The sequence below is a fragment of the Hyla sarda genome, chromosome 7 (assembly GCF_029499605.1).
Source record: "Hyla sarda isolate aHylSar1 chromosome 7, aHylSar1.hap1, whole genome shotgun sequence".
Classification (NCBI taxonomy): Eukaryota; Metazoa; Chordata; class Amphibia; order Anura; family Hylidae; genus Hyla; species Hyla sarda.
The window spans coordinates 54,169,429-54,186,566 of record NC_079195.1 but is presented as its reverse complement, the minus strand read 5'-3'; the positions used below and the strand labels follow the sequence as shown (position 1 = coordinate 54,186,566).

The following is a 17,138-nucleotide window of genomic DNA, read 5'->3' as shown; positions in this document are numbered from 1 at the left end:
GACGTACCGGTACGTCCTGGGTCCTTAACAGGTTAAAGGGGTACTCCAGTGGAATTTCTTTTTTTTAAACTAGTGCCAAAGTTATACAGATTTGTAAACTACTTCTATTTAAAAATCTTATTCCTTCCAGTACTTAGCTGCTGTATGCTACACAGGATGTTTTATAGATCTTTTCTGTCTGACAACAGTGCTCTTTGCTGATACCTCTGTCCATGTTAGGAACTGTCCAGAGCAGGAAAAAATCCCCATAGAAAACCTCTCTTGCTCTGGACAGTTCCCGATATGGACAGATGTGTCAGCAGAGCACTGTGGTCAGACAGAAAAGTATTATAAAACTTCCTCTGTTGCATTCAACAGTTGATGAGTACTGGAAGGGTTAAAATAAGCATATATATAAATAAATTGTTTTCCACCGGAGCACCCCTTTAACCTCTTAAGGATGCAGCCCATTTTGACATTAAGGACGCAGCAGTTTTTTGCGAATCTAATCACTGTCACTTTAAGCATTAATAACTCTGGGATGCTTTAACTTATGAATGTGATTCTGAAAATGTTTTTTGTGACATCCTCTACTTTATGTTAGTGGTAAATTTTCGGCGATCCTCACGTCATTTCTTGGTGAAAAAATAAAAAATTTCATGAAAAATTGGAATTTTTTTTTTTTTTTTTTTGAGCTTTGAAGCTCTCTGCTTGTAAGGGAAATGGACATACCAAATAAAATATATTGATTCATATATACAATATGTCTAGTTTGTGGTTGCATCATAAAGTTGACATGTTTTTACTTTTTGAAGACATTAGAGAGCTTTTTAGTTTAGCAGCAATTTTCCAATTTTTCTGTTTCAAAGTGAATTGAAGGTCTATATATGTTAGAAATACCCTATAATGGACCCCATTATGAAAACTGCACCCCTTACAGTATTCAAAATGACATTCAGGAAGTTTGTTAACCTTTTAGGTGTTTCACATGAATAGCAGCAAAATGGAGGAGAAAATTCTAAATCAATTTTTTACACTATCCTGTCCTTTTAGACCCATTTTTTTCATTTTTACAAGGGGTAATAAGTAAAAATGTCCCCAAAATTTGTAACCCAATTTCTCTCGAGTAAGGAAATACCTCATATGTGGATGTAAAGTGTTCTGAGGGCTCAGTAGAGGGCTCAGAAGCGAAGGAGCGATAATGGGATTTTGGAGAGCGAATTTTTTTTTCACTAAAATGCTGGTGCAATCCAAAATTTTTCATTTTTACAAGGGGTAATAGGAGAAAAAGCCCCCCAAAATTTGTAAGAATTTCTTCTGAGTATTGAAATACATGGGGTATGGACGTCAAGTGCTACGTGGGCGAACTACAACGATCAGAAGAGAAAGATCGCCATTGGGCTTTTGGAGAGAATTTGGTTGGAATAGAAGTCGGGGGCCATGTACGTTTACAAAGCCCCCATGCTACCAGAACAGTGGACCCCACCCCCTACATGTGACCCCATTTTGGAAACTATACCCCTCACAGAATTTAATAAGGGGTTCTGTGAGTATTTACACCCCACTGACGTTTGACAGATTTTTTGAACAGTGGGCTGTGCAAATTAAAATTACAATTTTCATTTTCACGGACAACTGTTAAAAAAAAAATCTGTCAGACACCTGTGGGGCGTAAATGCTCACTGAATCACCAATTTCCCTCCGAGCCTAAGCCTAGATGAGACTAATTCCTAATACTAGGAACCCCCCCATTTTTTATTTTTTTTTACTATACAAAACTTATTTATTATGATTTAAAAATGTAATAATACCCTTGGTGCATATATATACAATGATATCGTGATTAAAACCCCACAAGGACCAGAACCAAGGTGAGGTGGTTATGCTATCCACTCTCAGTTGGTGGGATTTAGCAATCCTATATGGATAGTGTTATCCCGACCCTTGACAAAGCTGGTTGTATCCAGCGAAAAGTCGGGGGTGGGGGGGGGGGGGTGGGTACATGTGTGCTGAATCAGGACCCCCCTGGGCGATATGCCGGGATGGCTGCTGATAGATACCAGTCATACCTTCCCGATCACCGAGTCCGGAGACGCAGTGATTAAGGAACACAGCGCTGTAAATGTACGTCGTTGTGCGCGAAGTGACACTTTGCAGCGCCGTACATTTACGGTGCTCGTTGTTAAGGGGTTAAGATCAACACAATATCAGCCTTTTTGTTAATCAGTAAATGAGGCTCAACAGCCCAGGGGGCATTCCCCAATAAAGCAAGAGCCCAGATAAGTCCTAGCCCATGCCCTCTTTATCTAGAGTCTATCACTCAAATTGGTAAGTGATACAAGCTGGTACAGAGTGATGAAAATGAACATGGGCTGGATGTACCTGGATTTTTACCATGCTGGGGAATGCACCCTGATCTTGTGAGCCTCCTTTACATATTAAAAAAAACAAAAAAAAGGTATGCCCTGAATACTGATGAGAAGCCCTACCTAGCCATATACTTCTTTACACACAGTTTTCCTGCTGACCGGTTCGCTTTAAATAAATCTTCCAAGGCTAGGCTTGGGAGTCCAGTGGACGATCCTAAACCTTAACTGAGCGCCTTCCTTGCACAAGTGTGTATACAGATATATCTGTCGTCACTGAGTATGAACACCCACAGTTCAGCATGAAGATTAAATTGATCTTTTCCCACAAAAATATATCCCAATCTGCTCAATTTATTTTGCTCTGGAGCCTGCGGATTAGACTGCATTCTAAACCTGACCGGTTAACTTTAATATTAATGATTCACAGACATTTTAGCAACAACCAACTCATCTCTTGTTTTTAAATTTCTTTCAACAGCACTTTCTTTCAACAGGATTGTTGCAGTGATCCCTATAAACATATCACCTGCTATTATGGAACACTGGTCTTTTTTGATTTAGTGATTTTTACATACGTTGAAATAATGGGCTCACAAGTTAAAGTGTGCAATATTTTTAATCTGCAGTTTCTAATGGTTATGAAGGAGAAAGAGTAGAGAAGCTGGGATGGATTCAGCCTCTATCAGAAGTAGAAATAATATTAGAAGAACAGTAAATTCACTGACTTGTCAAGTAAAATATAAGCTTGTGTACATCATCACAGAGCTCGTTAAAAAATATTACCTTACCTTTAAAGTCATATTGATACACGTTCTTCAAAGACTCATGAAGAAAGTAAAAGCTTCCGAGAGCCTAAAAAGAAGAGGAAAGATTTAAGAAAATCATCAAAAACACATACCCCCAACAGTGAACTCAAAATATTTACAATGTATTTTCATACCAGACAAAATTCTAATTTTATGAATTAAAGATCAAATGATACAACAGTGGTATAGTGCAGGACGGGGAGGCTGATTTTGTAAATTCTCCAGTCAGCTCAGTTCAATTTTTCTCTTACTTTTGTGGTTAAAGTTGTTATCCTGCAGGGGAGGGTTGTTTTCAGAACAATGACGTACTACAGTATAAGTATAATATTAACACAGACCCCATTGTTAATATCCCTTCACTGAACAAAGCATATTTAAGAAATCACAGTATTAGGAACAATATCTCTTAAAAGGGGTGGGGGGGGGGGTGATTTTATCATTGGTTTTATACTTTTTGCGCAGTGTGTAAACTATAGAAAATGTACAGAAGTGAACTTTTCAGAAGTGTAAAATTTATCAATTGCCCTGCAACCAAATAATACATTTGTAACACTTACACATTAGTACTACAACAAAAATTGTTCACTAACACCAATGATAAATATCCCCTAATGGGACTCTTCTTCTAGGACTCAAAAAAAAAAAATAAATAAATAAATAAAAATGCAAATATATATATGCATAAGATAAGGAAAGTTCACTTGCAATCACCGGTCTAGTGGTGGTCTGTATTATGGATTATCCGTATGCTGGGAGACGAATGGACGAGATCCATTCGTCTCCCAGCATACGGATAATCTGGAATACAGACCACCACTAGACGGGTGAGTGCAAGTGAACTTTCCTTATCTTATGCACATGAATACTAGTACTCTGTGGCACTTAGCACCATGGCAGTGAAGTGTAAAACTGGCAGCTTCGGCCACTGATACTGCACATACAATTCCAACATCCAGCAATTTATGAATAAAAGGAAATAGAGCAGTGCCCTCCAAATTTTCTACAATTATAATATATATGTAACAAAATGTTTATACATAAAAAAAAAAGCAGTGAAACTTAGATTTTATTTTACATGCATAATATACCTCCCCAGAAAGACTAGGACAATATAAACAAGAGCCATAGTGTGTGTGTGTTTTTACTGAAAAAGTGACAGATGCCCGGCTGGCAGTGTGGTCTTGGCTCAGTGGCTTCTGCATAATTTATGACAAGCTGCACATCCACAAATTAAACATTTGCTGATTTGTCAAAAGCGTCAGCATGTCGTCCGACCCATCTCCTTGACATACAAGTTAAATCCCCCCCCCTTATGTCTTTTGAAGCGCCTTTTAAGAGATATTGTTCCTAATACTGTGATTTCTTAAATATGCATTGTTCCAAGGAAACGTACAGATACACTTAGTTGATGAGGATCCTTTATGGCGATACGGGCAGTTGCCTTTGGGTTTCCGTTTTGCATTGTCAGTGCACAGAAACCTATTACATTCCCACAAACCATGAAACCTAGCCAAACTGAATATATTTTTTACATTGACTGATCAATCAGTGGGTCTAAAGGGATTATGACAGCTGGTCCATCTGCTTACCCAATCGGTGCTAATTTAAAGTGTACCTATCACAAGATTAATATAAATGCTGCATACTTTAACTGGTGCTGATCCTGTCCGTGTGCTCAAATCCTTTTTCTGGCACCTAATTCCCATATTTATGTTGCTCACACTGCAATTAGTTCACTGAGGAGTAGGGGGCATTGCCTTGCTTGCCCTCACATCTCACGTGGGAACTTCCTTCCTCACTGTTGACAACTTTGTGCACTGCTGATTGACAACCTGGAAGCATGCACAGAGCCCTGCTTGTCCCAGTAACACTTTCTGTATTTTGTCCCAGCCAAATCACACAGGCAATAGCTGCAGGGACAAAAAAAGTGTCCTAGACAAAGGAGGAACCACTAGTGGTAACAATTATGGAAAACATTTTTACCCCAAAATACACAGATTTCTTTAAACCAATGTATGTTATAAACATAAAATATTTAAGTTTTATTTAAAAAAAAAAAAAAAAAAAGCTTTCGCTAACTTTTTTGAGTTTGGTGCATTAAATGCAACAGTGGTCACCAAAGTGTGGCCCTCCAAATGTTTAAAAACAAATCCCAGCATGCTGGGAGTTGTAGATTTGAAACATCTGGAGGGACACTGTTTGGAGACTACTGGAATAGAGCATAGAAGAACAGCATCAGAACATGGTTTTCATCATCCATTAGGTGGTAGGGGGCCAGTTTGAGTGGGGGGACTAGGGACCTGATAGGTTCTCTTTAAGAAAGGTCCATGTTTTGAGGCAACAGGCCATAAGCCTGATCCATGATTAAACCGTCCAATATTGTGAGCATATGATCTGGCCACGTGGTTTCCTAGCTTACGATCACCTCACCAATGGGCAGGTATCCAAAATAGCAGCTGTCTGACCTTGTTGTCAGGCATCTCCGGCTTGTCATTAGTCATGTAAGTATAGCATTTGGTGGCTGGTTCTCTCCTCCCTAGCATATTGACAATAGGCTCCAATACACTATCAAAAGCAGATCTACTCCAAATTTACTTCTGCTCAGAACAAACATTTAATGCATTACCTCAGGCAAAAAGATCGGGCTAATATGATAGTCTGAATATTAAAATAAATATATGTCAAATAGATTGCCTATAATGACACAGAAGCCGTAATTCATGCAGTCATAAAATCTATAATTAGCTAGAATGAATATTGAAAGTTAAAGTTCAACAGAACTTCTGAAATGTTTAACCCGCTCTATCAATACAGTTCAATGATTCCATTTGTTAATGGACATGCCATAGATGGAATATTAATCAGGTCCGGGGCAGCGCTGACAGGAAGTCCTTATCTCTAACCAGTCCCTTCAACCCAAGTGTGTGTCAACAGCATTTCTGTCACATCTGACTTTATTGATTAGATGTCTGTATTCTTTGGGAGTTTAAAAAAAAAATGATATTTTACATATTTATAAAGCAGATTGTCAGAAACACAAATTATTTTCACATTAGTAAAGAAGCAGTCTATTATATGGCATTGGAAAACAGGCAGCGGCAAAAAAGATTTGTGCGAAATTTACATTTCCATCATCCAAGCGCTGCACGCAGCCAGTTCTTAGTGACTGTCAGACATCTCATTCCCATTAGACATAATTTATGTAGCAATTATCTTAAAACAAGATGAGCGCAGGCAATATGTTTTCATCCTATCCGATGGGAAGGGAGCAGTTGTTACCATTTACTTTAGTAAAAGTGTTGTCATATTCAGCCGTAACACAAGGAAAGCATTGCTGGCCTCAATATACATGAAGAGTATTAAACATGCGATTCTAAGACAGCAATCACACTAAGTCAACACAACAGCCATTAACTAAAGGGGGTTTTCCCACCATAGACATTTATGGCATATCTATCTGATATTACATGAGGTTCTGACAGTTCTGCAACTAAGGTCCCTTTCACACTATACTAATAGGAAGAAATCGTGCATGCACTATTTCTCCCGTTACATTTTCACAAAATAACTTCTGTTATTAATAACGGGCTATGATGGGTTAAAACAGATAATGTAAAAATCCCATAGACTACAATGAGATTTTGTAGCGGCAGATTTTCAGGGTTTTCATAATGGAACATATAACAGATCTTTAAAAACAGATGAGTGTGAAAGGGGCCTAACATATACTAGGGGAACGAGGCAAAGTTGTCTTTTTGTGCCCCTCTCTTCATTTAAGACTTTGGGAGGTAAAGGGAACTGGCATGGGCGTGCGCAGCCTATTGCATTAGGGTGTGCACCCTAAAGCACAAACTCACGCAGCGCACGCGTGTGTGTGATATATATACACACACACACACACACACACACTCTTGCTTGCATGCACACATACATAAACATACCTACACTCATAAATATCAATACAAACAAAATGAAAAACTTTATTAAAACTTTTTTTTGGATTGGAGGCTTTTCTTGGATTGGAGGCTCCATTATACATACACTGTACAGCAATCATACCTCCATTATACATACACTGTACAGCAATCATACCTCCATTATACATACACTGTACAGCAATCATACCGCCATTATACATACACTGTGACTGTACAGCAATCATACATCCAATCCATTAATAATGGATTGAATGTATGATTGCTGTACAGTCACAGACAGTGTATGTATAATGGCGGTATGCTTGCTGTACAGTGTATGTATAATGGCGGTATGCTTGCTGTACAGTGTATGTATAATGGCGGTATGCTTGCTGTACAGTGTATGTATAATGGCGGTATGCTTGCTGTACAGTGTATGTATAATGGCGGTATGCTTGCTGTACAGTGTATGTATAATGGCGGTATGCTTGCTGTACAGTGTATGTATAATGGTGGTATGCTTGCTGTACAGTGTATGTATAATGGAGGTATGCTTGCTGTACAGTGTATGTATAATGGATGTATGCTTGCTGTACAGTGTATGTATAATGGCGGTATGATTGCTGTACAGTGTATGTATAATGGAGGTATGATTGCTGTACAGTGTATGTATAATGGAGGTATGATTGCTGTACAGTATGTATAATGGTGGTATGCTTGCTGTACAGTGTATGTATAATGGATGTATGCTTGCTGTACAGTGTATGCATAATGGAGGTATGCTTGCTGTACAGTGTATGTATAATGGAGGTATGCTTGCTGTACAGTGTATGTATAATGGTGGTATGATTGCTGTACAGTGTATGTATAATGGCGGTATGCTTGCTGTACAGTGTATGTATAATGGCGGTATGCTTGCTGTACAGTGTATGTATAATACACCCCCGGTCCCCCACCCCCAGCCCACACACACTTGGGATCAGTACAGGATCAGTAATGTAATGTATGTACACAGTGACCTCACCAGCAGAATAGTGAGTACAGCTCTGGAGTATAATACAGGATATAACTCAGGATCAGTACAGGATAAGTAATGTAATGTATGTACACAATGACCTCACCAGCAGAATAGTGAGTACAGCTCTGGAGTATAATACAGGATATAACTCAGGATCAGTACAGGATACGTACGGGGGAGGGGATCAGATTATGCATGTGAGGGGAGGAGAATAATTATTATTATAATCCTCCCCTCACATATATGTAACATCTCCCCCTCACATATATAATCTGATAATCCCCTCTTCACATTGATTATCCCCTCACATATAATCTGAGTATGATATTATATATGTGAAGGGATTATCAATGTGAAGAGGGGATTATCAGATTATGTATGTGAGGGGGAGATGTTACATATATGTGAGGGGAGGATTATAATAATCATTATTCTCCTCCCCTCACATGCATAATTTCCTCCCTTCTCACACTATATAATAAATCCCCCCCACACTATATAATAAATCCCCCCTCACATTATATAATAAATCCCCCCCCCCCCCCCCACACACACACACACACACACACGCACGCACACTATATAATAAATACACCCCCCACACACACACATTATACATACTCACATATCCGGCGGTGGGTCCCCTGCTGCAGCCTGGATCCTGGAAGCGCCCGTGTGGGGACTGAGAGGAGCGGGAGACTCTCTCTGTTCCGCTCCTCTCTATGATGCCGCCCGTGACGTCGCACGTCACGTCACGTGACCATCTCCCAGACAGCCATTGCGGTACTGGCTGCCTGGGGATGAGTGACGACGGCGGCGAACATAAAAGGGTAGCGTGCGGCGCAAAACCCGGGCCCTCTCCCACTAACATTTTGGCCGGGCCCCTGACGCCTGGCCCGCCAGCCTTTATCAGCTTTATCAGGGCCCATGGGGCAAAAGGGGCGAGCTGCTTTTGGGCCCCCAGGAATTACAGGGCCCGGGGCAGCTGCCCCTTTTGCTCCACGGCCGCGGTGATTAGGGTGTGCCTGGGCACACCCGGCACACCCTGTGCGCACGCCTATGGGAACTGGTCATTTTTATTCTGCCCAGAGTCATTAAGGCAGTTCCCAGTACAGTCACACAGTCTTCCTATATCCAAATGGGGAAAGCTAGTGGGTGAAGCAGGCAGAAGCCACAGATGACCAACCCAATGACTAATGTTTTAGGCTACCTGACCCACAAGTTCTTTTTTAAAGCACAAAAGCCACTTTACCACTCAGTCTCTGCCTAGATATGGTCGAGGAATTGGGGAGGGGGAGGGGGTGAGGGTGAGGGCAGGTATACTAGTCATAAGGGCTCTTAAAGAGGTACGGCTGTCACGCCCCCTCCCATAGACTTGTATTGAGGGAGCGGGGCGTGATGGCATGAGGGGGTGGGGCAATGACATCACAAGCTCCCGGCGCCGACTCCAGCATTTGGAACAGTTTGTTCCAAATGCTAAGCAGCGGAGTACCCCTTTAAATGGACAGTCATTTGCCAGTATTTGTTTAAAAGGAATTTAATGTAGATGAGAAAAGTATATTTGTAATTATTGTAAGTATTGTGTGTGAAAAAAAAAAAAAAAGACTGAATTTACCATTATGGGTTGCTCCACTCTGTCTCACTACTGGGACAAAATACAGAAAGTATGAGCAGAACAAGCAGGGCTTTGGATGCTCCAGACTTGTCATCTAGCCTGCTCTGTGTGCCGTGGGATGTGTCAGAGCTTCAGTGCATGGAGCAGCAGTTGTAAGGGAGGAAGTTCCCACATGAGGTGAGGGCAAGCAAGGAAATGCCCCCCTATTTAGTTAACTGCATGCAGTGTAAGCAACATAAACGAGGTAAATAGGAGTGATAAAAAGGATGAAAACCAGGATTTAACCCCTTAAGGACTCAGGGTTTTTCCGTTTATGCACTTTCGTTTTTTCTTCCTTACCTTTTAAAAATCATAACCCTTTCAATTTTCCACCTAAAAATCCATATTATGGCTTATTTTTTGCGTCGCCAATTCTACTTTGCAGTGACATTAGTCATTTTACCCAAAAATGCACAGCGAAACGGAAAAAAAAATCATTGTGCGACAAAATCGAAAAAAAAAACGCCATTTTGTAACTTTTGGGGGCTTTCGTTTCTACGCAGTGCATATTTCGGTAAAAATTACACCTTATCATTATTCTGTAGGTCCATACGGTTAAAATGATACCCTACTTATATAGGTTTGATTTTGTCGCACTTCTGGAAAAAATCATAACTACATGTAGGAAAATTTATACGTTTCAAAATGTCATCTTCTGACCCCTATAACTTTTTTATTTTTCCACGTATGGGGTGGTATGAGGACTCATTTTTTGCGCCGTGATCTGAAGTTTTTATCGGTATGATTTTTGTTTTGATCGGACTTTTTGATCACTTTTTATTCATTTTTTAATGATATAAAAAGTGACCAAAATACGCTTTTTTGGACTTTGGAATTTTTTTGCGCGTACGCCATTGACCGTACGGCTTAATTAATGATATATTTTTATAGTTCGGACATTTACGCACGCGGCGATACCACATATGTTTATTTTTTATTTTTTTTACACTGTTTTATTTTTTTTATGGGAAAAGGGGGGTGATTCAAACTTTTATTAGGGAAGGGGTTAAATGACCTTTATTAACACTTTTTTTTTACATTTTTTTTGCAGTGTTATAGGTCCCATAGGGACCTATAACACTGCACACACTGATCTCTAATGCTGATCACTGGCGTGCATTAACACGCCTGTGATCAGCATTATCGGCGCTTGACTGCTCCTGCCTGGATCTCAGGCACGGAGCAGTCATTCGTCGATCGGACACCGGGGAGGCAGGTAAGAGCCCTTCCGGTGTCCGATCAGCTGTTCGGGACGCCGCGATTTCACCGCGGCGGTCCCGAACAGCCCAACTGAGCAGCCGGGTCACTTTCACTTTCACTTTAGAAGCGGCGGTCAGCTTTGACCGCCGCTTCTAAAGGGTTAATACCGCACATCGCCGCGATCGGCGATGTGTGGTATTAGCCGCGGGTCCCGGCCGTTGATTAGCGCCGGGACCGACGCGATATGATGCGGGATCGCGGCGCGATCCCGCTTCATATCGCGGGAGCCGGCGCAGGACGTAAATATACGTCCTGCGTCGTTAAGGGGTTAAAGGGGTATTCCAGGAAAAAAACAATTTTTTATATCAACTGGCTCCAGAAAGTTAAAAACATTTGTAAATTACTTCTATTAAAAAAATCTTAATCCTTTCAATAATTATCAGCTGCTGAAGTTGAGTTGTTCTTTTCTGTCTGGCAACAGTGCTCTCTGCTGACATCTCTGCTTGTCTCGGGAACTGCACAGAGTAGAAGAGGTTTGCTATGGGGATTTGCTTCTAAACTGGGCGGTTCCCGCGACACCTGTCATCAGAGAGCACTTCGACAGAAAACAACTCATAGAAAGCCGCTCATAAACACTATTTTTAATAGAAGTAATTTACAATCTGTCTAACTTTCTGGAACCAGTTGATATATATAAAAAAAAGTTTTTTTTTCCTGGATAACCCCTTTAAGCGCAGGACAGGAACAGCATGAGTTAGGCCTCCTTTACATATGTGCGGCCTCCGTTTTTATTTTTTCCTCCGACACTGCAAAAAATGTGCCAAGGGAAAACGAAGCCAGAACTGATCCCATTCATTTGAATGGGACAGTTCACAATCATCCTGCATCTCAGTTTAGACACTGGTTGATTGGATTCGCCGGACTGACACAGACAGGGGAACGCAACTTGCTGCATTACCCTGTCCAGCGATCACAAACAACGGAAGCCGCAAGATGCACAACTGATGCACCAACTGATGTCAGAAGTGCATTAATTTGCATCAGTTGTGGCAATTTTCACCCAGTTTCGCCAGAGCCGGACGGCGAATATAAGTAACTCTAGCCTGAAAGAGTAAGCCTGGGATGTATTGAAATAAATAAACAAACACACACAATTTTGGCACTCTGTAAACTTTAATAGCTTGAACATTTCTGCAAACAAATATGTTCATATTTTTGCTTTTATTTTATTTAAAAAAAATGGGAAGGGGGCAACTTTAAGCTTTTCATTATTTTTTAAAATGGGAACTGTCAGACAAACGTTTTATGATGTTGTACATCTTGGCAAAACAAAAGTTTTTCTAATACACTTTAAAAAATATTCACATTTTATTAAAGAAAATTGCCTTCGAAAATCCCACCACTAGGGGTCCCCATACCTCCTGGGACACTAATGAGTGCCACAGCAGCATGAGTGAGTCCAAGGGTCATATACACGAGATGGGTGATTGACAAGGCTGCAGGAGGAACACAGCCTGCAGCAATACTGCTGTAACAGAGTATTACCAGCTCCAAGCATGCCTGGACAGTCAAAGGATGTCTGGGCATGCTGGAAGTTGTAGTTTTCCAAAAGCTGTAGGCACAAAGCTGAAAGCAGCACTGCTGCAAAAAATAAAAATAAAAAAAATCATTCCAACCAATTCTGTGAAAGTTGTGAAGGTAATCAACAAAAAGAAATATATAAGAAATAATTATATAACCAGTCCTCAAGAAGTAGTGAAAATAAGTAGTGAAAAAAAGGGAAAGAATAAAAGAGGGAACTATTAGTGATTTCGGATAAAAAAATGTACAGTGATATGTGAAATAAAAATAAAAATAAAAACAAAAGTAAAAAATAAAAATGGAAAGAAAAAAGAAAAAGGAAAGGGGAGAAGAAAATAATAAATAAATAAATAAATAAGTATGAAAGTGCACAGTATCGAAGAAAAATGGATAAAATCAAAGTGATAATTGGAAAAAATGTGAATATTAATAATTGTTAGATATAAAAAACTAAAAATGAAAATGCCTGCAGAAAATGATAATTCTTAAACAATCATATGCATTTATTAAAAATAATACTGATTGATGCCTGGGCAGGGCCCTTGCTCAGGCATGCGGTATAAATATTCCAATAAAATAATTAAAAATGACAACTATCTCAAAATCCAAAAATAGTCCTTTGTAGCCGAAAAAATTAGTCAAGTGATGTGAATAGCAACAGTATTAAATGTAAAATCCGGCGATCGGAGAGACTGTGTACTCCAGTGATACTCCTATGTAAAACACAGTCACCTTAAGCTGTGGTAAATGTTTCAATGTTTCATTGTGATTGCTCGCTGTTATCTACTTGTGTCCCACAACAGATGTTTGTAGAAATAACAATATTGATAGCAAGATACAGTTGCTTATGTGAGATCAGGCACAGTACCTTATGATTATGTTCACCGTGATGATCGTCGGATGTATATCTCCAGAGTTGCAGGCTCCGGGGACTGTGGGAGCCCAGTGCCCGCACGGACCGGATCAATCACTGCCCTGATATGGGTAAGGAGGTACTTTTCGTACCGTGGTTGGGACGATGTGATGATCCCGATTACGATGATGTAAACCGCTGGGTAATAGATCGTAACCAAGTAGGAGTATCGTGCTTCGCACAGCTCAGTGGCCGGTCTGTAGAGAAATCGGCAGCCGCTGCCCGGCGTCCTCGTGGTGTGTGAATGGCGCGCCAATTCAGTGGTCCACTAGTCCGGGTCCTACAGCGCTGTCTAGGTAGTATCGGCTGATACAGGTGTAAAGCCAGATTTGAGATAGGGATGGCTAATAGATGCAAGACAAGGCTAGACGCGTTTCACGACTTAATGTCGCATTCCTCAGTAGCCTGAAGGTACCTCGACTCAGTAGTAACTCGCCAGTAGAGTTCCCACCATAGAACGTGCCAAAATAGCACCCTTCCCCCATAGTCAACTCCAGAAGTGAGCCCTGTATAACCACCACTGCTGCTGGAGCCCGAGCACATTGCCTATTCTACTACATACCAGAAGAAACTCAACCAATCAGGGGCCGGTATTATAATATAAAATATAACTTTTACTAGATGCTTATTAAAATCATAGACAAAGATAGTGATATGTACAAAGTAACTAACAATTCTTTACATACAAAAAACCCTCAGCAATTACACCAAAAGCAGATCAGTGCTTAGTTAAGAACACCAGATAATGTCACCAAGCAAGCTGACTGGGAGGGGCTAAGGATACAGGTGAGTAGCCTGATCATAAGATTTTCCTACCTATTCTTGACCTTTGCCCTCACTATTATAAGTGTGGATAGGGAAAAGGGTATAAAGTAACCACTTTACCATAGCATCTGCGCTATAAAGGCCGTGGACCGGAAGTGTCAATAACCCGCGCTGTGCAGGTGTTTGATGCGACCGGATGCTGCTGAACGCAAAGTGACACGAACTGTGTTCCATAAGGCAGAAGTGATGCATTCAGCAGGCGGTGCGCAAGTTGGGGCGCATTGCGCTCCAGTGAGAGGAAGTGAAAAAAGCGCAAATTGCTGCACGCTGTTATGCCGTACTGGATAAACAGAGAATGGATATTTGATTGGACAAGTGGATTTAAAGGGCAATACCCTTGTTTCCTTCATGATCGTAATAGCCAGTAACAATAGCAGCCTCAGGTAGAACATCAATTATGTGCTAAACCAGTAGGCCAAGTCAGTTTTTAGCCAGTAACTGTAGCACCCTCAAATAGTCTATTACTGGCCAGCATATATATTATGCGATTAAAACAATAATGGGCCAAAAGAAAATTTTATAAGTTGATTGCATACTGACTGGTATATTGGTAGTTAGAGGATAAATAACGATAAAGATTGTATAAAATGATAATTAATGAAGGTAAACATATGATAAATCAATAGGTTGCTATAATGGTATATAGGTAAATTATGACAAGTTACATGGAATTCAGAGGCAGATCTTATGATGAAATATAGAGAGTATTAAGTAAGATTTAAATAAAAGCAGAAACTGTTTCATTGAAACCTTAGGGAGCTACTAAACGGAGGTGGTAGATCCATTTAGCTTCGTTTTGTAGAAGTCTTTGAGCTACATTACTGCCCTGGAGATCTTTTTTTCAAGCACCTCAATTACTTTAAATGAGAGCGCCAAAGGGTTTTCAGGGTGATGACTGTGCATATGACTCGAAATGGGATTTTCCCTTTTATGTTTGACATCTCCAACATGCTCTAAAATTCGTCACCCTAACTACCCAGTTGTTTTCCCAATGTAATTTAAAGGACAGGGACAAGACGCCAAATATCAGCATCTGGGTTTTGCAGTTTGCTTAGTCAAGACATTTGTGGATTTTGTCACTGTCTGCTCCTTGGAACTCTTTGAACACCTTTATGTAGCGACATGCCTTGCAGGACCCACATCTATATGCTCCTGTTATCCTATGGGTCAACCAGGTGCCGGTTGGCCTCGGTGGTACATAATGACTGTGGACCAAACGGTCATTCAAGTTTTTGCTTCTCATACGTGATTATTGGCTTGTCCTCCACTAGTGTCCCCCCCCCCCCCGTGGGGTCCATTTTCAATATAGACCAATGTTTAGTGATGACATTTCGGATGTCCTCAGAGGCGGCATCAAAAGTGGCAATAATGTGAGTTGGAACTTCTCTATCTAAACGTACCGCATTGTGATAGGCTTGATTTAATTCCCTGCTCGACTTAAATCTGTCCCGTAAGGTGGTTGCTTCCTGTCTGAATGTAGCATCTGAAGAGCAATTTCTATGTAGGCGCAGATATTGCCCTTTAGGTATCCCATTTTTTAGAGGGTATGGGTGATGGCTTTCCCAGTAAAGAAGATTATTGCCTGCTGTTGGTTTCTTATATATTGAGGTGTCCATTCCTCCAGAGTTATTTTTTGTAACAACACATTAGGGATACCAAGGCATCCAGATTGATCTCATACGTAAATGTCAGTCTGATATCGTTCTGGTTGAGAGCGCTGAGGAATTTTTTCAAACTCACTCTTTGGTCCGGTCCAGATGACTACAACGTCATCTATAAAGAGGCCCCAATATTGGATGAACTGGTGTTATTGTGAATGTGAATCCCCAAACCCAATGGCCTCCTCCCACCAGCCCAGGACTAAGTTGGCATAAGTGGGAACCACAGGCCTGCCCATGGCGGTGCCCGAGCTGGTGGTATATGTGGGAGTTGAACAATAAATAATTACGAATAAGAATGAAGTGAAGTAATGACAGGACAAGATTGTTGTGCGGTACATGATGTATGCTTCTGTCCCAAGGCCTGCTTCATGAGGGATGGAGCTATAGAGCATCATAATATCTATTGAACAAAGCCAGTATTCTGTGGCCAACATAAGGTCCTGTAATTTTAATAAGAGATCCATGGTATCTAGTGATTAAGATGGTTGGCTCAGGACAAAGGGGCGGAGTACTTCATCCAGGTAGATCCCCACGTTTCGAGTCAGGTTGCCGACCCCTGACACTATTGGCCTTCGGTAGTCCGTAAAAAGTTGAAAGTTGTGACGAGATAGATCAAAAGGAATTCTCATCAGGTGGTCCTCTAATGCTTGTTGCAGTAGATCTTTAAATTCTTTTTGGAAAACAATCGTAGGGTCTCTTTCTAATGTACAGTAGGTGGTGTGGTCTGGCAACATATACATACACATTTTGACAAAATCCTTATGATCAAGAATTACTAAATTGCCCCCCTTGTCGGAGGGCTTTATGACAATCGTGGAGTCTGACTTTAAATTCTTCAGAGCGTACCATTCATGATATGTTATGTTGTGAATGGAACTCTGAAAGTTTGTTAATGTTTAAATTTCATGGCAGACTACATCCACGAAGGTGTCTATTCAATCTCTGTCACCAGTAGGGGCTGGCAAGGTGCTCTTAAGGCGGCAGGAATGAAAATGGACCGCTACCACTCATTTTCTTGTAGTAGTGACGAGAGTGCTGTGAAACCTTCAAAATCCTGCATTTCAATCCCAAGCAATTTTTTTTTTTTTATTGTGGATTTAGAAAAATGTTTTCCACTTAAGTTTTCTTCCAAATATGGATGTCCTTAATCCAGTTAAATACATCTGGTCGGTGCAATGGGACAAAGGATAAGCCATGTTTCAGTAATGATATCTC

The 17,138-nt window shown here is 40.6% G+C and overlaps 1 protein-coding gene across 2 annotated transcripts in view; it reads right to left on the bottom strand.

Annotated features, from left to right (window-relative positions):
* Positions 1 to 17,138, bottom strand: part of INPP5A (inositol polyphosphate-5-phosphatase A) — a 468,069-nt gene that overhangs the window by 199,186 nt on the left and 251,745 nt on the right. For both annotated transcript variants that reach the window (XM_056529200.1, XM_056529199.1), the window contains exon 5: positions 3,137 to 3,200. In XM_056529200.1, the coding sequence (XP_056385175.1) occupies positions 3,137 to 3,200 (64 nt within the window). The remainder of the gene's footprint in view (positions 1 to 3,136; positions 3,201 to 17,138) is intronic.